General features: G+C 41.5%; 1 protein-coding gene across 1 annotated transcript in view; it reads left to right on the top strand.

Moving 5' to 3' along the window:
• Positions 1–2046: 2046 nt before the first annotated feature.
• hfm1 (helicase for meiosis 1) overlaps positions 2047–24649 on the top strand; it is a 152911-nt gene continuing 130308 nt past the window's right edge. Inside the window, 1 exon segment of the mRNA XM_063063463.1 lies at positions 2047–2215. Coding sequence (XP_062919533.1) covers positions 2047–2215 — 169 coding nt within the window.

Genomic DNA, 24649 nt, shown 5'->3' with positions numbered 1-24649 from the left:
ATTTGGCATGTCAACAACTACAATCAAAAACTTCTATAGCTATACCGTGGAGAGCATGCTGACAGGCTGCATCACTGTCTGGTATGGTGGGGCTATTGCACAGGACCGAAAGAAGCTGCAGAGGGTTGTAAATCTAGTCAGCTCCATCTTCGGTACTAGCTTTCAAAGTACCCAGGACATCTTCAGGGATCGGTGTCTCAGAAAGGCAGCGTCTATTGTTAAGGACCTTCAGCGCCCAGGGCATGCCCTTCTCTCACTGTTATCCTTCTAAATCAGGATGCTTCCCCCTTACTGTCATCCGATGGGTTGAGCCTGATCAAAGACCAGGAAGGACTGAAAAACCGCTGGGCTGAACATTTTTCCGACCTACTCAATAGGCCGTCCACAGTTGATCCCTCAGCAGCCAGTCCTGCCGCCCTCTACTGATGAGATCAAGAAAGCAATCTGGCAGATGAACTCTAATAAAGCAACAGGGCAGGATGGCATTCCTGCCGAGATCTAAAAAACATTAGGCCCAAACGCCTTACAGACGTTCCAAGACATCCTGGAAGACATCTGGATCACAGAGGAGATGCCTGATGACTTCTGCAATGCCCTCATCGTGGTTGTCTACAAAAACAAGGGAAGCAAATCAGACTGCGTAAACTAAAGTGGTATCTCACTGCTGTCCATCGCAGGCAAGATTTTTGCCCGCATTCTCCTGAACAGACTTGTCAGTGTCTCGGAAAGGAACCTCCTGGAGGCGCAGTGTGGCTTTCAGCCAGAATGGAGTACAGCAGACCTGATATTTGTCGTGAGGCAAGTCCAGGAGAATTGCATCAAGCAGAACAAGCTGCTCTGTCTTCATTGACCTGACAAAGGCTGTAAATAGAGGCTCTCTGGATCACCCTGAGACATTACGGATGTCCGAGGAAATTCATGAAGATGATTCAGCTGCTCCACGATGGAATGACGGGACAGGTCCTTTGCAGTGGTGATACGTCAGCTGCATTTGCCATTTCCAATGGGGTGAAGCAGGGCTGTGTACTAGCCCCAGTCCTGTTCAATCTGTTCTTCACTTGCATGTTGTCACGTGCTGTCTAAGGTCTGAAGGAGGGAGTGTACATCAGGTACTGATTGGACGGCTCTCTCTTTGACCTTCGCCGCTTGAACGCACGGGCAAAGTGCCTCCATACAGTCATTCAAGAGATCCTCTTTGCTGATGACTGTGCGCTCCTGGCGCACAAAGACAGTGATCTACAGTTGATGCTGAACAAATTCTCAGATGCTGCTATGCTGTTTAGCCTGACTATCAGCCTGAACAAGACTGAAGTACTTCACCAGCCTGTGCCAAACACCAACCCCATAGAACCAAAAATCACTGTTGGTGACACCCAGCTGACAAATGTAAACAGCTTCAAATACTTGGGAAGCATTATCTCCAGTGATGGGTCTTTGGACGAAGAAATTGACTCCAGGATCAGCAAGGCCAGCCAGGCTGTGGGCAGGCTGCGTACCAGACTGCTCAATCAACACAGCGTCTGCATCTCCACAAAGCTGAAAGTCTTCAACTTCTTCTCCGTCTTGTTTTACGGTGGTTGACACCCAGCTTAGTGGTGCATTACCGCCACCTTCTGCTCCGGAGTGTGCTGTAGACTTACATTCTAAATCCCTTCACCCAATCACACACACACATATACCCTAACCTACACCTTATCCTCCCATCTTTGGCCATCCTAGTACCCTATTCCTGCTTATCCATCATATCCTATTAAAAAAAATCCTGTACCCCTTAAGAAAGCTAAAAATACCCTGACCTGTGCTCTCTCACCCAAGCTGAAAGTCTACAGAGCTATGGTCATTCCTTCTCTCCTATATGGATTGAGACCTGGACTCTGTACTGATGACACATCAAACAACTGGAGAAATTTCACATGCGCGCCCTCCGCTCCATCCTTGGCATTCGTTGGCAAGACCATGTCCCCACCCTGGAGGTCTTGGATCGTGCAGACTCCACCAGCATTGAGCTCCTGGTCATCAGAGCAGTGGGTGAGACACGTCATCAGAATGGACGACCACCGTATGCCTCGCCAGCTGCTCTATGGTGAACTGGAGACCGAAAAGAGACCTCAACGTCAACCACGCAAGCGCTACAAAAATGCTGTGAAGGAAACCCTACGCTACTGTGACATCCAGCCACAGGAACTAGACGCTTGGCTGCTTACAGAATCCGCTGGCGAGCCCTGTGCTATGAAGCCTACACCAGTTTTGAAGACAGGCTCTGCCAAAAACTGATGGAAAACCGTGAGCAGCGTCACAGAACAGCAGCCACAGTTATTACAACAATGGACTCCCAGTGCCCCCATCGTGCTGGACTCTGAACTTCCAGACTGGGACTGCAGAGCCACCTCCGTGTCCACAGATGAACTGCACAACAGCGTGTCTTCTTCCAATCCGAAGGACTACTACCATCATCAGGAAGGAGGTACAGAAGCCTGAAAGCACACACTCAGTGATTCAGGAACAGCTTCTTCCCCTCTGCCATTCGATTCCTAAATGGACATTGAATCCTTGGACACCACCTCACTTTTTTTAATATACAGTATTTCTGTTCTTTGCACATTTTAAAAATCTATTCAATATATGTATACTGTAATTGATTTATGTGTTTATTTATTATTATTTTATTTATTTATTTTTCTCTTCTAGATTATGCATTGTATTAAACTGCTACTGCTAAGTTAACAAATTTCATGTCGCACGCCGGTGACAATAAACCTGATTCTGAATATGAATGGAATAAGACATGTTAATAAGACTACAAATGGCTTAGCAGTAAGGTTTGTCCAGGTCCTAAAGAAAGCTCCGCAATGTTATTAGAACACACTACACTGATACTGAATTAGAAGCTTTCCAATTTCCTTCTTATATATCGCAATGCAGCACACTCCACAACCAACAACTCACCAGTTATCCTGTTCCTGGGTCATTTCTTGTGTTCACTCTGGGATCTCCTCAAACCCAGTCTCAGAAGGAGTATGCAAGACAAACAGCTGTGACAAATGAAGGGCTACTCAAGCAGAGAGGTTCGATGTTACCCTCCTGGACAAGTAGTCCTGGTGAGGGAACTACAAAGGTGATCAAAGATGAGTACTTGGAAAGATTAAAGACAGAACTGGACTGCTCTCCTACACAGTGGAGATTGCGTCTGATATCGTCTGGTGACGATACATTGATCATCTCAGGAGATCAAAGTCAACTGTTTGAGAAGAAAGGTGTCCAGAGCTGTCAGAACCACTTCCTGCAGTCCCAGAGTCAGCTCCTAAAACCACCACGGAAGAGGCCCCAGAACCTGAGATTGTTTCACAACCACAAGTACCTCCTGCCAAGCAGTGACCCCGCCCCACCAGCACTTGTCAGGAAAGATAAATCCTCCACAACAATTAAATCTTTAGGTCTGAATGGGACAATTTAAAATTTACTGTGCTGTGGAAGTCTAACCAGGGAGCAGTGTTGCATATTTAATATTTGAGTAATATTGTAAATATATTGTTTGATCAAGCATTCTTTGTTTTATTTGAAATAATTGATCACGGGTTATATGTAAGAAGTATACATGAATGGCATATGTCATTACATCACCACGTCATAAGTTAGTGCCTCACTAAAGTAAAACAAAGTAGACACACATCTCCTGGCTTCCATGTTTTTTCTTTCCATTAGTTTTTTAAGTTACAAAACATAACAAGCCACAGTCCAATTGAAAGGCACAGTGAGATTAAGGGGTTGAATGGCTCACTGCTATTCCTCTAATCTATGGTCTTCATATACACTTAGTGGCCACATCATTAGGTGCACCAGTACACCTACTTGTTAGTGCAAATGGTGCTAAAAACAAAAACAGTATGTGGCAGTTCTGTGGGCAAAGTCACCTTGTTAATGAGAGATGGTCAAATTAGGATGGTCACACTGGTTCAAGCTGACAGAAAGGCAACAGTAACTCAAATAACCCTGCATTACAACAGTGGTGGGCAGAAGAGCATCTCTGAATGTACAAAACATTGTACCTTGAAGTGAATGGCTACAGCAGCAGAAGACCACAAACAAACACTCAGTGACCACTTCATTAGGTCCAGGAGTACCTATTAAAGTGGCCACTGACGGTCTACATAAACTGATTGTATGTATATGGAGGAACACTAGGGGCAGGAGTATCCATACATAAGGTGACTCTGATAGGAAATGATGAAGTGACAAAGTGACTCATGGCAAGAGGAACTCTTCCAGGTGGCAACAGGGCAGATGAAAACACAGTAGGACAGTAACTGTGTAGGTATGAAGTGTGGAGTGTAAACGTAAAGTGAAAGTATGACAATGTAACTGAATTTGTTGATGGAATTCCAGAAGTACCTTTTATATTTGCTGCCGTTGATCTTTCATTGAACATGCTGCTTGCTGCATTTGCAGTCCTGGAAACGTGGCTGCCATTATAAGCTCGGGCCGAAAATGACAGGATTCCCAACATTCAGTTGATTCAATGTTCATGTTACTTTCATTTTTGAGTCCGGATAAATTACATGAATATCTGCAGAGATGGAAGCAATGTAATATCAGTTTGATTGCACAGAATGTTTTGAAAAGTGCTACATCTGCAGAAGAATGGTAAAAAACATCAAACGTTGACCTGACAGGAAGAGTTTTAAGAGATGTATGCAGTAAATAAAAGAAATAACAACCCATACATCAATGGATCTTTTCATAACCATGGGATATATTGAAGTGCTTTCCAGCCGTTCAAAATGTAATCAGTGTTATGATGTGGGGAATATTTAATTCTTTACTGTTGAGTGTTCTCTAATTTTTATTATAATGTAGTTCTCCATCCAGTGGTGGTAATAACAAAAATAGGCTCTATGAACATGAAAGAAATTGCCAGTTAATGTCAGTTGTTCAGAATTAAGAGGACGTTTTGGCAAAAGTAATTTGAAGATAATTCCCACTCATCTGCAACCTATACATACATACAAAATGCTGATTGAACAAATATCTGTAACTTGGATACAAGTGGACTTCTCTCTTTATCACAAATTATTATATTAACTCAAACACTGTTCATATACTCCATCACATTAGATTATAGATTTCCTCTTAATTCTCCATTACTATTAAATTATTATTTGCACAGCTTGTCGTCTTTTGCACATTGGTTGTTTATCAGTCAATAGTCTGTGTGTAATTTTTCATTGATTATATCATATTTCCTTGTTCTACTGTGAATGCCTGCAAGAAAATAATTCCCAAGGTAGTACAGTGGATTCCTCTTAATTGGGCCATCAGCTAATCGGGGCAACACTTATCTGGGACAACTCTTAAGGAACAAAAAACAAATTGAGACAAATGCCGGGATTCCCTTCATTTATTTGGGGCATTATGCTGCTTAATTGGGGAAGGTGTCTTGACGAATAGGTTCTAACTGCCATCAGTCACACGCACTTGTGAGGCTGTGAGTCGCTATACTGTGCTTAGAGCAATGTTATTAAGAAGCATCAATTGCATGTGCTTGTGTTCAATAAACAGTGATTTTGTCACTGATAGTTGGTGAGAAATAAGCAGTAAGATAACTCTGAACAATTTTGCTCAGTGTTGTTTCAAACATTCAGGCTTGGAGATGCCAGAAACAAGCGGGAGTGAAAAAGAAATGATTTCACTACTTCAATAAGTTAGGAATTATGAAGAATTTAAAGGTATCAATAGACAATCATCTTGAATGTTACAATGAAAATGAAGATTTGGAGGATGCAATCAAAAGCATGGTATGAAGGCAATCCATTATCTGCATTAGGTGTCTGTGTTGATTTTGTTCATTGTGTACACTGGATGCATTCCTCCATCAATAACTATTAGGAGCTAATACGCAGTTTTACAGTACTGTAGCACTATTGGTAGTGTTCTAATTTGTCCTGTAGTTTTATTTAAATACACAATTTGTTACTCAGTTTGATTTTATTATACCTTTTTAACTATTTCCATGAAACTTCGGGTATTTGTGGCAGCTGCATAACTGGACCAAAATGTCCTGGCCCCATTGTATCCCAATTAACCAGAATCCACTGTATATGGTAACATCCACTCAGCAATCACTTTATTAGATACACCTTTACACCTGCTCATTAATGCAAATATCTAATCACCCTATCCTGTGGCAGCAACTCAATTCATTAAACCGTACTGACAATGTCAAAAGGTTCAGTATTTGTTCAGACCAAACATCAGAATGGGGAAGAAATGTGATCTAAGTGTTATTAGTTGTGGAATGATTTTTAGTGCCAGACAGGGTGGTTTGAGTGCCTCAGAAACTGCTGGTCTCTTGGGATTCTCATGTACAACAGTCTCTAGTTTACAAAGAAAAGAGCAAAAAAGCAGCACCTCAGTGGGCGAAAACACCGTGTTAATGAGAGAGGTTAGAGGAGCCAGACTGTTTCAAGGTGACAGTAACTCAGACAACCCCACGTTACAACAGTGGTGTGCAAAAGACCTTTCTGAACACACAACACGTCGAACCTTGAAGCTGATGGACTACAACAGCAGAAGACCATGAACATACACTCAGTGGCCTCATTTACTAGATATCTAATAAAGTGGCCACTGGGTGTATACATACTTTGATATACACCCAGTGGCCACTTTATTAGATATCTAATTAAATTGCAAGTTAAGAGTTCAGAAGTTCAAAGGAAATTTATACTTTGATAATAAATTTCCTTTGAACTTCTGAACTCTTAACTTGCATTTTTGTAAAGTTCAGAGATTAAATCTATGTTACTCTTTTGTTCTCATTTGCATGTTTTTTCATTCCTCAGACAATAATTCACAGTCACAAAGACATTGATTCCCTTGGCCATGCAGGGATTATATCTGTCTTTAAGCTTAAATTCAGTTTGCACTTCTTGCTGTCTCAGCAAAGTATAACCCCTCCCACCCTGAACTTTCCCTCTTCACACTCCCCCCACCCCCGGCCCCAGTTATGCATAAGATACAAAAGCCTGACAGCACGTGTCATCAGGCTCAAGGACAGCTTCCATCACAGTTTTTTGACTATTCAACAGACCAATTGTATGATTAAATGGACTTAACCTTACAGTCTAACTTATCATGGCCTTGCGGCCTATTGTCTGCCTGCACTACACTTTCTCTGTAATTGTAACAGTTTTGCTTTTCTTTTGTGCTGTCTTTATAAACTGCTATGATGAACTGACCTCTATAGATGACATGCAAAGTTTTCACTGTACCTCAATACACGTGACAATAATAAACCAATTTACCAATTTCGTTTGAACTACGATTTGTCTCATGCCGAGTAGAGCACAAGCAAGCTTTTTACTTCTGAGAAGCAAAGCATCAAAACCTATAAGACCATAAAACTATAAGACAAAAGAGCAGTATTAAGCCATTTGGCCTGTTGAGTCTATCTCTGCTATTCTATCATGGCTGATTTATTATCCCTCTAAACACCATTCTCCAGCTTTCTCCCCTTATCTTTTGCCACCCTTACAAATCAAGAACCTATCAACCTCTGCTTTAAATATACCCAATGACTTGGCCTCCACAGCCATCTGTGGCAATGAGTTCCATAGATATACCACCCTCATCTATAACATTTCCTAGAGGCGATACAGCAGCACGAAAGCTAGGTAACACACACACACAAAATGCTGATGGAAATCAGCATGTCAGGCAGAATTCAAAAAGTTCAAAATAAATTTTATTACCAAAGTACATATATGTCACCATAAACAACCCTGAGATTCATTTTCCTGTGTGCATACTCACCAAATCTACAAGGGGTGATTGATAAGTTCGTGGCCTAAGGTAGAAGGAGTCAATTTTAGAAAACCTAGCTCATTTATTTTTCAACATAGTCCCCTCCTATATTTGCACACTTGGTCCAGCAGTCATGGAGCATACGGATCTTGGACCTCCAGAAAGTGTCCACAGCAGGGGTAATTGTTAAGTTCGTGACCTAAGGTAGAAGAAGATGAGTTATACAGCTCTCGTTACATGCACGTGCAGTTCAACTCTTTGAGTGATTATGCAGAAAGTTTGAAGTTTCTCCTCATCTCCTTCTACCTTAGGCCATGAACTTATCAATCACCCCTGCTGTGGACCACTTTCTGGAGGTCCAAGACACCGACTTCTACAAAGAAGGGATCCATATGCTCCACAACCGCTGGACTAAGTATGTAAATGTAGGAAAAATAAATGTGCTCGGTTTCCTAAAATTGACTCGTTCCACCTTAGGCCACGAACTTATCAATCACCCCTCATATAGAATAGTAACTGCAACAGAATCAATGAAAGATCAACCAGACTGCAAAAGACAACAAACTGTGTGAATGCAAGTAGAAATAAATAATGAGAACATGAGATAATAAGATAAAGAGTCCTTAAAGTGAGATCATTGATTGTAGGCGCATTTCAATGATGAGGCAAGTTTATTCGAGAGCTAGATGGTGCAGGGATAGTAAAGTGTCCTTGAACCTTGATGGTTTGAGTCCTGAGGACTCTACCTGATGGCAGCAGCAAGAAGAGAATATGACCTGTGTGGTGATGGATGCTGCTTTCCTGTAACTGCGTTTCATGTCGATGTGCTTAATGGTTGGGTGGGCTTTACCCATGTTGTACTGTGCTGAATTCAATGGCTTTTATAGGATTTTCCGTTCAAAGGCATTGGTGTTTCAATACCAGGCCATGATGCAGCCAGTCAATACACAACTCCACTACGTATCTATAGAAATTTGTCAGAAGTTTTAGATGTCATGCTGAATCTCCACAGACTCCAAAGGAAGTAGAGGCACTGCCATGCTTTCTTCGCAGTTGCACTTACATGCTGGGTCCAGATTAGGTCCTCTAAAATAGTAACACCCAGGAATTGAAAGCTGCTGACCCTCTCCACCTCTGATCCTCTGATAAGGACTGTCTCATGGACCTCTGGTTTCCCTTTCCCGAAGTCTATAATCAGTTCCTTGGTCTTGCTGACGTCCAGTGAGAGGTTGTTGTTATGACACTGCTCAGTCAACTTTTCAGTCTCCCTCCTGTATGCGGCATCTTTGGAGAAGAAAAAGCAGTCAATGTTTCAGGCCTTCATCGGCACTGATGAAAAGCTAAGTGATTATTTTCTCTTCCATCTTCTTGGTTCAAATCAGATAATTCAGTACAGCAAAGGGAAGAGACATCTAAAATTGTATGCAGGTTGATTAAGTGGTTAGAAGGTGTACGTTGGGCTTCATTGCTCAGGCAAATGAGTTCAAGAGCCGTGAGATAATGTTGCAGCTCTATAAAACCTTGGTTAGATCACACTTAAAATATTGTTTTCAGTTCCAGTTGCCTCATTTACAGAAAGGGTTTGAAAGCTTTAGAAAGGGTGTAGAGGAGATCTACCAGGATGCTGCCTGGATTAGAGAGCATGTCTTTTGAAGATAGGTTGAGGAAGCTAGGATTTTCTCTCTGGAGTGAAAGAGGATGAGAGATCACTTGATAGAGGTGTACAAGATGATAAGAGGCATAGATTGAGTGCACAGCCAGACTTTTTTCCCCAATGTGGAGATGGCTAATACATGGGGGCATAATTTTAAAGTGATTGGAGAAAAGTATTGGGGGGTTGGAGTCAGACACAAGTTTTTTTTAATCATAGAGAGTGGAGAGTGCCTGTAATGCTCTGCCAGGGGTGGTAGTAGAGGCAGATAGATTAGGGGCCTTTAAGAAACACTATTGATAGGCACATGATGATAGAAAAACAGAGGGCTCTGTACATGGGAAAGATTAGATTGATCTTATGGTCAGCCAAAGGATCAGCACTGTGGCGTAACATTCTGTGTTCTAAACAAAAACTAGTTGGCAGAAGCTGCTTAATTTCAATGACACAGTGAGGCAAGGATGAGTTTTTAAAATTGAGGCATGGTTGATCTGGACATCACTGCAAGTTAGCAATCCAGTAAGTATAGTACGGAGAGCAAGTTGTTGCCCGTTCATCAGACTCCCCCTGTCCACGCAGCTGATAAATCCAAAGGAATGGCAAAGACTGATACAACTTCTCACCAGCGGCATCACAGGAGTTGTCAGTCAGCATTGAACTCAGCGCAGGGCTGCCTTAGGGACTCCAGCTCTGTATTTCTCCTTGGGGTTTGCTCCTGAAGCCTTCTCCATGAGTGGGTATAGATGCAAGGTGGCAGAGGCTTGAGTTCAGAGTTTTCTTTCTCCTAGATGTGCTGCCAGCCATGGCTGATAAGCCCCGTCTGCCCGAAGTGACTGGTTTTAAGGTGCCAGTAACCTGCCTTTGCCTCTTCCTGTCAGTAGAAACAGTTCTGCCAGGTTTAGTAGCTAAGGCCAGGAGCCATACGGGAAGGCCAAGAGCTGGATTTGATTGTCAGAGGCTATTTGAGACACACACCATTGGGAGCACTTAATAGGTAGCGGGAATTTATCCCCACTACCCACCTCTGCTGCCCCCTGGCTATGACAACCTTAAGGAATCTGCAAGCTGGTAAAGACAAAAACAGTTATAATGGGTGGATGAAACTGAACTGAGTTAAGAAACTATCAGCAGATGTATACAGTTCTATGTTGGACGGAAGTTGAAGGGTATTCAGAAAAGCATTGTACAACTACAAATATAACCAGGGACTGGTTGAGGGTTTCAACAATTCATCTCATTCAATGTTGGACATCAGATAATCATTAGAAATCTGGAGTGGTGTTTGAGGGAAAAAGTAAAGTGACATCAGAGTAAATATATATCTTGATGTCTTCAAGTTTTGGTACCAAGTATTGGGACACAGATGGTGACCAAAACTCAATTCATAAGTAGCTCCACAATTAATCTGGTGGAAGGAGGAATTGTTATTTTGCAATAACAATCTGATGAATAAGATCAGAACCAAGCAGCAACTAAGCAATGGAGAAATTCACTAAAAGATTCCATAAGTAAAAAAAAAATTACTCTGGTTTCTTCTACACGCCAAAGACACACGGTTAATAGTAGTATTGCAATCACTTGGGTCGATATTCTCCAAAGGGGTTGTCTTTTTGTGGGTCCTCAGGTGGCTTAGTGGCCGATCCAGGATCCGCATAACTGAGATGTTAGAATGGGTTATCTAAACAGAGAATGCCTGTGCGTGACTTTGTTTAATGTGGGGAGGATGATGCATGGGCAGCCACCACACAGTCCTTGACAGATCGGGGTCATGGTCCAGTGGGATGGAGTGCGGGACAACTGGGGACCCTTCATTGCTGCATCCTTCCTCAGACTTCTTTGCCGTTGTGGTGTGTCATCATCTTCTGCCAACCCCATTGTTGAGGTCTTGGTTGGACTGCTCTTTGTCTGGAATCTCCTACTTGACCTTAATGCCATGGGTGACTCTAGCAGGAGCTAAGCCTCGGGCACATTGCTGTCAAGAACTCACAAGCCTCTCCACCGCAACAATGTGACAAACCCTGGGGAAGATAGGTTAGTATGTCAATTTGTCTATTGGATGTAATTGGGCAGTGCAAGCTCATTAGGCTGGAAGGGCCTGTTGTTGCACTGTATCTCAAAATAAAAATAAATAATGTTTTTCAGCTGACTTTTGGGAAAGACACAATGCCTAATAAACAATTACACATATAGATGTCTGACTAGATTAAGTGATATGAAAGCTAACTTCATCCACAACTCTGACAATTGTGGAGATCTGCCAGGATTCAAACATGCTGCCACTGGATATGATGAATGATGTGATAGAGCAATCGAAACCAATACCTAGGTATTAGCAAAAGACCAGTGCAGACATGTTTTCTTACAAGCATAAAATCGCAGATGCTAAAGAAAAATATTTTTGAAAATGACATGGTACACATATAACAAACCAGAACCATCAGGCTATGAATACAAGTTGGATCCCTTTTAAATGTTAAATAATTGACTTGTCTGATTTTGTTTAGTTTATACATTTGTTCAATTGAAAATAATGAGCTGGACGCACTGGATATCAGGAAATAAAGATGTGCGATACTAATGGGGGCAAGATATTTTCAGCTGAATGTCAGCAGGGGAGGGATGGTATTAACTTGCCAGTTCTGATTCAGGATTTCAATGGGAATCATTGACAATTACTTTCCTTCCAGACATAGCGTTAATAATGTTGAACTAGATCTGGTTTTGAAAGATCAGATCAATCCTGCATAGGCTGAGTTCAATAAAGTGTGTTACACTGGGGACCTAAGAAATATATTGGTGTATTGACATTTGTGAGAAACTATGGAGATGAATTTATGCAAAGTTACTTCCCCATGGACAGTTCCAAGCCAGTCTGCAAAAGGAGGATGGTTGGGCATGGGACTAGCAACTCCATCGTATAAAAACCCAGAGCTACAGAATCACCAACAGAAGTTCCGAACGCCTCATCCTGGCTCATTCCCAAAGAGCTACTGGCTGCACACCTTCTACTGCCTGCAAATGGCATCCACATGCTCCTTCTGTATAACTCATGTAAAGGCATCCATTAGTCTTGCGAGACCATGGATCTGTGCCTGGAAAGTCTTCACTCTCCTGGGCAAGGTTGTATGGAAGACCAGCAATTGTCCACGCTGCAAGTCTCCCCTCTCCACGACACCAATGTCGACCAAGGGAAGGGCATTAGGACCCACACAACTTGGCACCAGTGTTGTCGCAGAGCAATGTGTGATTAAGTGCCTTGCTCAAGGACACAACACGTTCCCTCGGCTGGGGCTCAAACTCACGACCTTCAGGCCTTAACCACTTGGCCACGTGCCCACATAAGTCATGACACTCAGTCTTTTCCAGATGCTAACTTCATTGCGGCTCTTGTTCATTCTAGCTTCATAAAACTTTGTGAAAGAAAATATCACTTGTCTCTTTTGTTCACAGCTCCATCGTCACACTTGAGTCAGATAAGCAGGCGAACATCTGCAGAAGTTCACCCTTTAAGCGCCCTGAAAGGAAAAAATATTTTAAAATGCTAAATTGAAAAATAAAATTTAAAAGATTTAAAAAATGGCACTGAGCTGCGACCTCCACTGAGGTTGCGGCTCAGTTTTTGTTGTTTTTTAATGAGGTTTTTTTTGTGTTTCTGGGGACAGGGAAGAGAGATGGGGGTCAGGATCGGGTTTTAGGGACAGGGATATAGGTAAATTAGAGGAATTAGATAGGCTGGAGTCTTAAACTGCAAGTCTCCACTATGCCTTCAAAGGTCAGAGACACGGACGTGGGACAGTTATGGACTGGGCTAGGATGTCCAGCCAATAGACTAATGTGGATGAAAGCTGGTGGCTCCACCAGGTCCAACAAGTTGTTAGTGGTCAGAGTTCCACGCAGGCAGGTGGAGTGAGATACAGCAGTCACCCGGGTTCGTGAATCAGTGTGTTCAGGATCCCTTCATCGGCGGGTCTGGAGTTTGAGACCAGCTTTTCCGTGATCGGTGGGTCCTGTGGTCAATTCAGTGTAGCAGTTCCCATATACTATTACTGATTGGGGTTCAATTCCTGCTGCTGCCTGTAAGGAGTCTCACATTTCAAAGACCTAGAGTCAGGGTCAATAAGTTGTGGGCATGCTATATCGACACCTGAAGTTTGGCAACAATCCAGGGCTGTCCCCAGCACAGTCTCGATGATTTGATTTGGCACAAATGATGCATTTCACTGTATGTTTCAATGTACTTCTGAGAAATAAAGCTTATTTTCAATTTTTGAATAGGGTTGTCCTGGAATGAAGATTTAAAATTCATGCTAGTCCTAAACTTTGCCTGGAAAGAATGTCATTAAAACTTACAGTCACAAACACGAGGAATTCTGCAGATGCTGGAAATTCAAGCAACACACATCAAAGTTGCTGGTGAACTCAGCAGGCCAGGCAGCATCTCTAGGAAGAGGTACAGTCGACGTTTTGGGTCAAGACCCTTCGTCAGGACTAACTGAAAGAAGAGCTAGTAAGAGATTTGAAAGTGGGAGGGGTAGGGGGAGATCCAAAATGATTGGAGAAGACAGGAGGGGGAGGGATGGATCCAAGAGCTGGACAGTTAATTGGCAAAAGGGTCAATTGTTATAAGTACTCAGCAAGTCACTTAGGTTGTCCATCCCATTTCCACTCTAACTGTTTCTCTGCCTTTAGCATCCAACACTTTTCCTTCAATGCCCAAGCTTGAGAAACATCTTATCTCTGGACATATTGGGATATACATTGACTTCAGCAATTTCAGACAGTGTGGACTGTTTGTTGTTAAAGTTGGCCATCTCTGATGGATTGTCATCCACCTACAAGATAAATTCAGTTTTACCCTCTCTGTAGATGCTGACAGATTTTCTGGCTGTTTCTCCTCATTAATTTTCAAATTCTGGGGGTTTCTGGCAAGGACAGTATTTATCGCCCATCCGTAATTGAAAACATACCGGCCCTGAAACTTTGATGCCCAATGACCGGCTTTATCATGGTGCCTTGATGCCACATTTGGTCACATGCTGGATATTTCCATAACTCTCTACTGCTTAAATTTTCTAGTAACTATTAAGCTCTGTCAGCAGCTCCAACATTTACTTTATTTTCTCTCAGGATCGGAAGAATGTCAGAACTGGAAAAATCTGCAGGGTGTTGTAATCTCAGCCAGCTCCATCATGAGCACTAGCCTTCTCACCACTGAGAAATCTTCAAAAGGCAGCATCCTCACAGCGGACATCAAGGACATCTTCAAAAGACGATCACTGTCATTAAAGACTCCCACCACCCAGGACATGCACTCTTCTCATTACTACCATCAGAGGGGAAGTACAAGAGCCTGAAGACACACACTTAATCCATTAGGAACAGCTTCTTCCTCTCCTCCATCAGATTTCTGAAAGGGCAATGAACCAATAAACACTACATCACGATTATTTTTGTTCTCTTTTCACACACTTATTCAATTTTGTATATATTTACTATTATGATTTATAGTATTTTTATGTATTGCACTGTACTACTGCCACAAATCTACATATTTCACAAATCACAACACATGCTAGCAGTAAACTTGATTCTGATTTTCTAGCCACAAACAAGAGAAAATTTGCAGATGCTAGAAATCTACACATTTTCTCATTTGTTATTAAACGTAACCTTGTTTATCAGATGATCCTCATTGGCATTTTCTGATCTTGCTTCAAGAACAATCCAGTCTGTGTCACAGACTGCTATCATATGTAAAAGCAGAAAATGCTTGAAATACTAAGCAGATCTGACAGTATCTGTGAAGCACGAAAGTTTAACTCTGCAGATTACTTTCATCATTTACTCTTTAAAGATTTGTGTGTGGGAAATGGGGGAAACAGTCTCCAGTAAACGTGCAAGACCATGTTGCTTCTTTTTCCACAGATGGTACTAAGTTTTTCTAGCATTTTTCATTTCTGATTTCCACAATTTTGATTTTAAAAAATCATTTATGCAAATCAAAGGTAAGGTCAATTTTATTGTACCACAAGCACATGTATGCACAGGTGCAATGGAAAACTTTCAGGCAGAACGCATCATATAATTCCACAGGAGTGGTCGTGAAGACGGGTTGATTAAAGAATAGGGCACCACAGATCATGAGAAGTTATAATCATATCTGTTCGGATGGGTGTGCCACAGATCCAGCGCTAGTTTGGGAGCGAGGGGCTTCGGTCTCGTGAAATAGCGGCGGCGAAGGCGAAGGCGAAGGCGAAGGCGGTCCACACGCGGGTAAAGGCCGCGGACGTTCGCGCGCCGCTACGGCTGGTGGAGACCGGCGAGCGCAGGAGGAGAAACCGGGTTAGACCTGGTCAGAGCGGGCTGACCCTGCAGGACGTGCCGCAGATTATCAGTGAGAAAACCAGGTGGCGTCGGCGAGCCCTTTAACTCTCGGTGAGCGGCGATTGTGGCGCCGTGGGCGGGGAATCTGAGGAGCGGCAAGCGTCTGACGACCACAGATCCCAGCTGCTTCAGGCTCCGCCCTTTGCTGGGGCCTTGTCCCTGTTGTAGTGGTGCGGCGGTGACACCATTTTCCGGTCTCCGTCATGCTGCTGAAGCAGTATCGACGCCAAACTTCCCTCTACCTCCACGGACTCTGTCCGACCCGCTGGCCTTCTCTAGCAGTCTACTTTTAGCTCCAGATCTTAGCACTTACAGTCGTTCGTGTCCCCACTATTCTCCAATTTCCAGAAATTTGGAAATTTTTGATTACCTGCTAAGCAAGTATCAAATGGTTAATCCTGAAGAAAATTTATTGAACATTAAAACAAACCTTTTCTCTGTTCACTTAGGCTATTTTCAGTTTTTAGCTGTAATATAAAGGCAATGAGAAGAGGGTAATTTAACCTCCAAAGTATATAACTCAAGTTTGAACTCAATTAGCCTTAATACTCCATTTTAATTTTAAACGTGGTTGTCATTAAGTATAATAACGAGGCTGTGTAGCTCTTACTTTGCTGATTGGTAGAGCCAAATGCATTTTATGGTAATGTCCTCTGCCTCTGGTAGAATTACATTTTGGAAACAGACCAAAGTACCCACAGCTAGGAAAGATGTATCCTTATTCTGAATGGAAGATAAATTCAGAGGCACAACTCTTTCCATAAGATATAGGAACAGAATTAGGCCATTTGGGCCATCGAGTCTGCTGTCATTTCATCATCGTTGATCCATTTTCTCTGTCAGTCCTTATCTCTTGCCTTCTCCCTGTATCCCTTGCCTGACTAATCAAGAATCTACCAACCTCTGCCTTAAATATTTGTAGTGACTTGGCCTCCACAGCTGCCTATGGTAATGAATTCCACAGATTCACCACTCTTTGGCTAAAGAAATTCCTCCTCATCTCCACTCTAAATGGACGTCGCTCTGTTCTGAGACTGTGTCCTCTGGTTTTAGACTACCCCACCATAGGAAATATCCTCCCCACATCCACTCTGTTGAGGCCTTTCAACATTCAATAGGTTTCAATGAGGTCACCTCTCCTTCTGAATTCCAGTGAGCAGAGGCTCAGAGCCATCAAACGCTGCTCATATGATGAGCCTTTGAAACCTGGAATCATTTTTGTGAACCTCCTTTGAACCTTCTCTAATATTAGATAAGGGCCCTAAAACTGATCACAGTACTCCAAGTGAGGCCTCATCAGTGTCTTGTAAAGCCTCAGCATTACATCCTTGCTTTTATATTCTAGCCCTCTTGAAATGAATGCTAATATCGCATTTGCTTTCTTTACCACGACTCAACCTGCAAATTAATCTTTAGGAAATCCTGCACAAGGACTCCCAATTCCCTTTGCACCTCAGACTTTTGCATTTTCTCTCCATTTCTGTGCTTAACTACACAGTTGACTAGGTTCCTTGGGTCTTATAATGCCTGGCAACTAAAGAGAAAAAATAAAAGTGCTTTTCCAGCATTATGCCAGAAGAATAGAATTATAAAACATGAGGACTGTGTACATACATCTATTGATGCTTCTGGACACATCTTCAGTGACGTTCCTGGAATCATCGGGTGTTTTGGGTCTTTCAATATCATACAACCTCCTGCAGGTGACCCAGCCGGGGCTGATCAGACCCCAGCTTCTGTCCAGATGGCTAGCTACGTATGACACCATGGCTCCCCTCTTTTGAGCCACAGCCAACTTGAGGCCCTCTCTGCCACATCGGTCGTACTGCGGATGGCTCTCCTCTTCCTCTCTCCCTCGATGCCCAAAATGCTGAAGGCTCTAACTAAAGAACGGGCTATGAATCCCCTACAACCAACCTCCACTGGGAGACACCTCGCTCTCCATCCAGCCTGCTGACAGTCGTTGACCAGTCCTGCGTACTTGGAGGGCTTCCTTTCAAAGGCTTCTTCCAAGCTATCTTCCCATGGGACTGTCAGCTCCAGCAGCACCACTTGCTTAGTAGACTCAGACACTGGGACAATGTCTGGTCGCAGGGTGATGGCTGCGATATGGTAGGGGAACTTCAGCTGCCCTTCGAGGTCCACCAACAGCTGCCAGTCCCTTGCAGAGGTCAGAATGCCTGCAGATGTTCTTCTGGCAGGTATTGGCTGCTCCCCAGTTCTGACAAAGGCAATTGTCTGCTTGGAGGGTCGGGACCACTTCGCCCACTCAACTCCTGCGCTGACGGCTTCAGCGATGGTCTTCAGGACCTGATCATGCCTCCACCTGTACCGTCCCTCACCAAGTGCCCTTGCGCAGCTGCTGAGGATGTGCTCTAGTGCCTCCCATTTGGCCTATGCTTTTTGAAAAGAGCCACCACCTTATTTCCCAGCTCTTGGTCAAAAGCCCTGGAGGCAATGATATGCTAGGTCCTTTTTAGACCATAAGACATAGGAGCAGAATTAGGCCATTAGCCCTTCAGGTCTGCTCCACCATTTCATCATGGCTGATCCATTTTTCCTCTCAGCTATCCTTTCATGCCAGTGAAGAATCTATTAACCTCTGTCTTAAATATATATAAAGACTAGGCCTCCACAGCTGCCTGTGGCAATGAATTCCACAGATTCACTACTCTCTGGCTAAAGAAATTCTTCCTCATCGTTCTAAAAGGGCACCCCTCTATTCGAGGCTGTGACCTTTAGTCTTAGACTCTTCCACTATAGGAAACATCCTTCCACACCCACTCTATCAAGGATTTCACCATTCGATAGGTTTCAATGAGGTCACCCCTCATTCTCATGAATTCCAGTGAATACAGGCCCAGAACCATCAAACACTCTTCATAATACAATCGTTCATCCTGGGATCATTTTCATGAACCTCCTTTGAACCCTCTCCAGTTTCAGCACGTCCTTTCTAAGATGAGGGGCCCAAAACTGTTCACAATACTCCAAGTGAGGCTTCACCAGTGTTTTACAAAGTCTCAAGTATGTCAAAAGTCTCTGCTTCCATTATTTTTCAACTACTAAGTCCCACTCTGAGTAAACCTTACATTTTTCAGGCATTTAATTTACAGTTACACTCATTAGTTTCTAATCTTTCCGCTTCATCTTACCGATTCACCCTTTCTAAGCCTCCTAAATTTATACACTTGAATGAAATCTCTCTTTTGCCTCTTCAAAGAAACCAACCTAATTTCCATGTGGTAGAAGCCTTATAAATCTTGTCTGTGTCCTTTCTAGCACTATCATTATTCTTGTAATATGGGAACCAAGGCTTGCATTCAGTACTATAATTCTAGTGATGTTTAATAGAATTACAGTACTGAAAATATTAATGTTTACCATTTTCCCTGCTCTTGTTTTTTATTCCTCAATGCAAATGAAAATTACCTATGTGCCTTCTGGTCTATCCAGATCAAAAGGAAGCAGCAGTATTCTTTCCTGCCAGTTTTAGGACATTCCATGCCCAAATCACTTTACAGTATTCTGTTAAACAGTTTAATGGGATTTGTATTCATGTCCTCAGGATTTCTGATTGGTGCCATAACATTATGCTATTCTACAAAAGTGTTATGAATCTAGTCAAAAAGAATTATTGCGTGATTTGGCTTCACTACCCTTACCTTATGTTCATAATAGCAAATGCCACATTATTCATTTGCTAGGAAAATTACACCTAAAAATAAATGCAGCCCCATTAGTAGAGATAAAGCAGAGGTGGACATTAAGGTATAAATTTATGGTCTAAAATATTAACCTGCGACATTTCCTTTCAAGAGACTGTAGCTACAATTTTTAAATACTGTTTTATTGATTTTCTTTAGTACTAAGTAATGATAAACTTTGCTTTTATTTTAACCCATTAAGAGAAAGTGATTTCACATACAAGATGCTTGAATTTGAAGAAGATTGTTTGCTCCCCTTGGAATCTTTGTTTTTTGAAAAACCTGAAGGAAACAGGTACGTACTTTATGCTTTACCTCATAAAAAAAACTCTTTATTTTGGCATTTATTGTCCACAGATCAAACATGCCAAAGACCAAATTACTTTGAGCTTGTTCTGCTTCAGCTGTTATGAAATGTTGAGTTAAGTTCCTGCTGAACCATAGAATATACTCTTGCTTGCATTGAGACATGGTCAATAATCCCAAAAGTAACATTGACCTAAGATCTCACCAAAGCCAGTCAAGTCAGCAATGTGAAAGATCAATATTGATCCTACCCCTTCCTGTCTGAAGAATATTTACCAGTTCTTTCAACTGACACACATTAAGGTCCATTTTTTATAAGTTAATATAATACTTAAAGGATGGCTCCATATCTATACTGTTGTTTTTTGTGCACATTCATTGGGATATATTCCACTTAATACTAACATTTCTGCTTCTCTATTGCAACAATCTTATTAACAGACAATTTAAAATTCTTTTGCCATATTTTTCTACATTGCCAAATTAATGCTGCTTCTCAATAATTCATGTTACATGAAGCTCTAGGATATCTCTATGAAATTAAGCCCAATTTAAATGCAAGTCTTTGAACAACTTGTAAGCCTCTTTCTTTTATTTTTCAAATCAACCTCTCTGCACACATGAATTGATTGGCAGTATCATAGTTAATAGAAAGAGGATTATAAGTTCTCTATCATTAATTCAAAGCTAAATTAGATGTTGAGAAGCATTTGACAACAGCTTATTTTAGATGGCACATTTGACATTGTAATATGATCCTTCCGGCAGATGATCGAACAAAATTTGAATGATGTAAGATGTCTAAGAAGGTGGGAAGACATATGTAGAAGCTTAGGGGTGGATATTTCAGAGCGTGGAACCCCAGCAGTTGCAAGCATAGCCAGCAAAAATGCTACTTTAAAATTTAAATACTCTAGTGACCAGAAGTGGGAGGCTGTGGAGAAATTGGGTGTTTGCACTCCTGTAGGAGATTGCTTAAATAAAAATAAACATCAATTGCTTGATCTGAAGTATGATGTTTAAAAGGCATATGTCATATATACAACATTTGATTTTATGCAAATGATAATATTGTATGATCAGGACTTTTCTGCTGCTTTCTTGTTTTACTTCATCATATTCATGACAGAAATGTTATTATTAAAGACCATAACACCATAAGATATAGGAGCAGAATTAGGTCACTTAGCCCATTGTGTCTGCTCCACCATTTTATCATGGCTGATCTAATTTTCCTCTCAAGCCCAATCTCCTGACTTATCCCTGTATCCTTTCATACATTGATCAATCTAGAATTTATCAACCTCTGCCTTAAATATACATACAGATTTGGCCTCCACAGCTGCCTGTGGCAAAGAATTCCACAGAGATTCACCACTCTCTGGCTAAAGAAATTCCTCCTTATTTCCATTCTAAAAGGACAACCCTCCATTCTGAGGCTGTGTCCCCTGATCTTAGATTCTCCCACTATTGGAACCATCCTCTCCACATCCACTCTATCAAGGCTTTTCACCATATGATGATGTTACTCCTCTTTCTTCTGAATTCTAGTGAATACAGGTCCAGAGCCATCAAATGTTCTTCATATGACAAGCATTCAATCCTGGAATCATTTTGTGAATGTCGTTTGAATCCTCTCCAATTTCAGCACATCCTTTGTGAGTAGTTTTGAGCTCAAAACTACTCACAATACTCCAAATGAGACCTCACCAGTGCTTTATAAAGTCTCAACGTTATATCCTTGCTTTTATATTTTAGTTCTCTTGAAATGAATGCTTTCTTTCTTTTTTAAATCTTTTTATTGAATAAGTATACAAAAAGGTAAGCCATATAGACACTAATACACTGTTAGAATATAATAAAATTACAGAAGATATTAATACAAAAAAATACTACAATGTAATTTAAACATAACATACCAAGGTAACATAATAGTATACTAATTTTATATATATATCAATAGAGAAAAGGAAAAAAAAAACCCCAAAAAAAACCCACCGTGCAACTAACTAAAAGCAAAGCAAAGCAATGGGCTAACTTGAAACCAAACAGAGTTAAACTTAAAATCACGTCCTCAATCCCGACCTCCATTAAAAACAGTAAAAAAAAACAAGAAGGGTATATATTACATTAAATGAAAATATTGAATAAAAGATCTCCAAATCTGTTCAAATTTAAATGAGGAGTCATAAAGATTGCTTCTAATTTTCTCCAGATTCAAGCATAATATCGTCTGAGAAAACCAAAAAAAGGTAGTTGGAGCATTAAGCTCTTTCCAATGTTGTAAGATACATCTTTTCGCCATTAAAGTAAGAAATGCAATCATTCTACGGGCTGAAGGGGAAAGATTACTGGAAATTTTAGGTAGTCCAAAGATAGCAGTAATAGGGTGAGGAGAGATATCTATATTCAATACCTTGGAGATAATATTAAAAATGTCTCTCCAAAAAGTTTCCAAAGTAGGGCAAGACCAAAACATATGAGTTAAAGAGGCTATCTGCCCCGGACATCTATCACAAAAAGGATTAATATGAGAATAAAAGCGCGCTAACTTATCTTTGGACATATGTGCTCTATGAACAACTTTAAATTGAATTAGGGAATGTTTAGCACAGATAGAGGAAGTATTGACTAATTGTAAAATCTGCCCCCAGTCATCCACGGAAATGGTAAATCACAATTCCTGTTCCCAATCTACCCTAATCTTATCAAATGGAGCTTTCCTAAGTTTCATAATAATATTATAAATCATAGCCGATGCACCTTTCTGACATGGATTAAGGTTGATTATAGTATCTAAAATGTATGTAGGAGGAAGCATTGGAAAGGAAGAAAGTATAGTACTTAGGAAATTTCTAACTTGTAGATATCTAAAAAAATGTATTCTTGAATGAATGCTAACATTGCATTTGCTTTCCTCACCACTGACTCAACCTGCAATTAACCTTTAAGGAATCCTGCACAAGAACTCCCAAGTCTCCTTGCACCTCAGTTATTTTGTAATTTCTCTCCAATTAGAAAATAGCCAACCCTTTCATTTCTTCTGCCAAAGTACATGGCCATACATTTCCCAACACTGTATTCCATCATTTAATCTGTCTAAGTCCTTCTGTACCTCTTTACTTTCTGAAACCTACCTGCCCCTCCATCTACCTTCATATGGTCTTCAGACTTTGCAACAAAGCCATCAATTCCATTATCCATTATCCATTATCAAAATCATTGAATGTAAAAGGAAGCGGTCCTGACACAGTCCCCTGTGGAATACCAATAGTCACTGGCAGCCAACCAGAAAAGGCTCCATACCACCAACCACTGCGTTATTATTCATGCTAGAATTTTACGTGTAATACCACGGGCTTGTAGCTTGTTAATTAGCCTTGTCAAAGCCTTTAGAAAATCCAAGTACTGAACATGAACTGATTCTCCTTTGTCTATCCTGCCTGTTATTTCTTCAAAGAATTCCAACTGATTTGTCAGGCAAGATTTTCCCGTGTGAAAACCATGCTGACTACGGCCTATTTTATCATATGCCTCCAAGTACCCTGAGACTTCATCCTTAATAGTTGAATCCAACACCTTCCCAACCACTGAAGTCAGACTACCTGGTCTATAGTTCTCTTTCTCCTGCCTCTCTCCCTTCTCGAAGAATGGAGTGACATTTGCAATTTTTCAATCTTCCGGAACCATTCCAGAATCTAGTGATTCTTGAAAGATTATTACTAATGCTTCCACAGTCTCTTCAGCCACATCTTTCAGAACACTGGGGTATACACTATCTGGTGCAGGTGACTTATCTACCTTTTGGCCTTTCAGTTTCCCAAGAACCTTCTGTCTAGTTATGATAACTTGACACACTTCAAGCCCCCACCACCTGGAACTTCCACCATACTGCTAGTGTCTTCCACAGTGAAGACCGTAAGACATAGGAGCAGAATTAGGCCATTCAGCCCATCAAGTCTTTTCCGCAATTCCAACTTGGCTGATCCTGGTTCCCACCTGACCCCAAAAACCTGCCTTCTCGCTAAATCCTTTGATGACCTGACCGATCAGGAGATGATCAACTTCCGTCATAAATATACCCATGGACTTGGCCTCCACCACAGGCTGTGGCAGAGAATTCCACAGCTTCACTACCCCCACCATAGGAAACACCCTCTCCACTTCCACCCTATCTAATCCTTTGAATATTTGGTAGGTTTCAATGAGATCACTCCGCATTCTTCTAAATTCCAGTGAGTATAGGCCCTAAGCTGCAAAAAGCTCCTCATATGTTAACCCCTTTATTCCCAGAATCATCCTCATAAACCTCCTCTGGACTTTCTCCAATGACAACACATACTTTTTCAGATATGGGGCCCAAAACTGTCGGCCTGACTAGTGTCTTATAAGGACTCGGCATTATCTCCTTGCTTTTGTATTCCAACATTGTATTTGCCTTCTTTACCATGAACTCAACCTGTAAATTAAACTTTTGGGAGTCTTGCATGAGGACTTGTAAGCCCCTCTGATGTTTGAACCTTCTCCCCATTTAAATAATAGCCCCACTATTATTCCCTTAATCAAAATGCGTTATCGTAAATTTCCCAACACTGTATTCCATCTGCTACTTTTTTGCTCATTCTTCCAATTTGTCTAAGTCCTCCTGCAATTACATTGTTTCCTCAGCACTCCACCTATCTTTGTATCATCCTGCAAACATTGCCACAAAGCCATTAATTTCATTATCCATATCATTGACAAACAATGTGAAAGGTAGCAGTTCTAACACTAACCCTTGAGGAACACCACTAGTCACCAG

This window comes from Mobula hypostoma, chromosome 12 (genome assembly GCF_963921235.1).
Source record: "Mobula hypostoma chromosome 12, sMobHyp1.1, whole genome shotgun sequence".
NCBI lineage: Eukaryota > Metazoa > Chordata > Chondrichthyes > Myliobatiformes > Myliobatidae > Mobula > Mobula hypostoma.
This window is presented reverse-complemented; position numbering and strand designations above follow the sequence as displayed.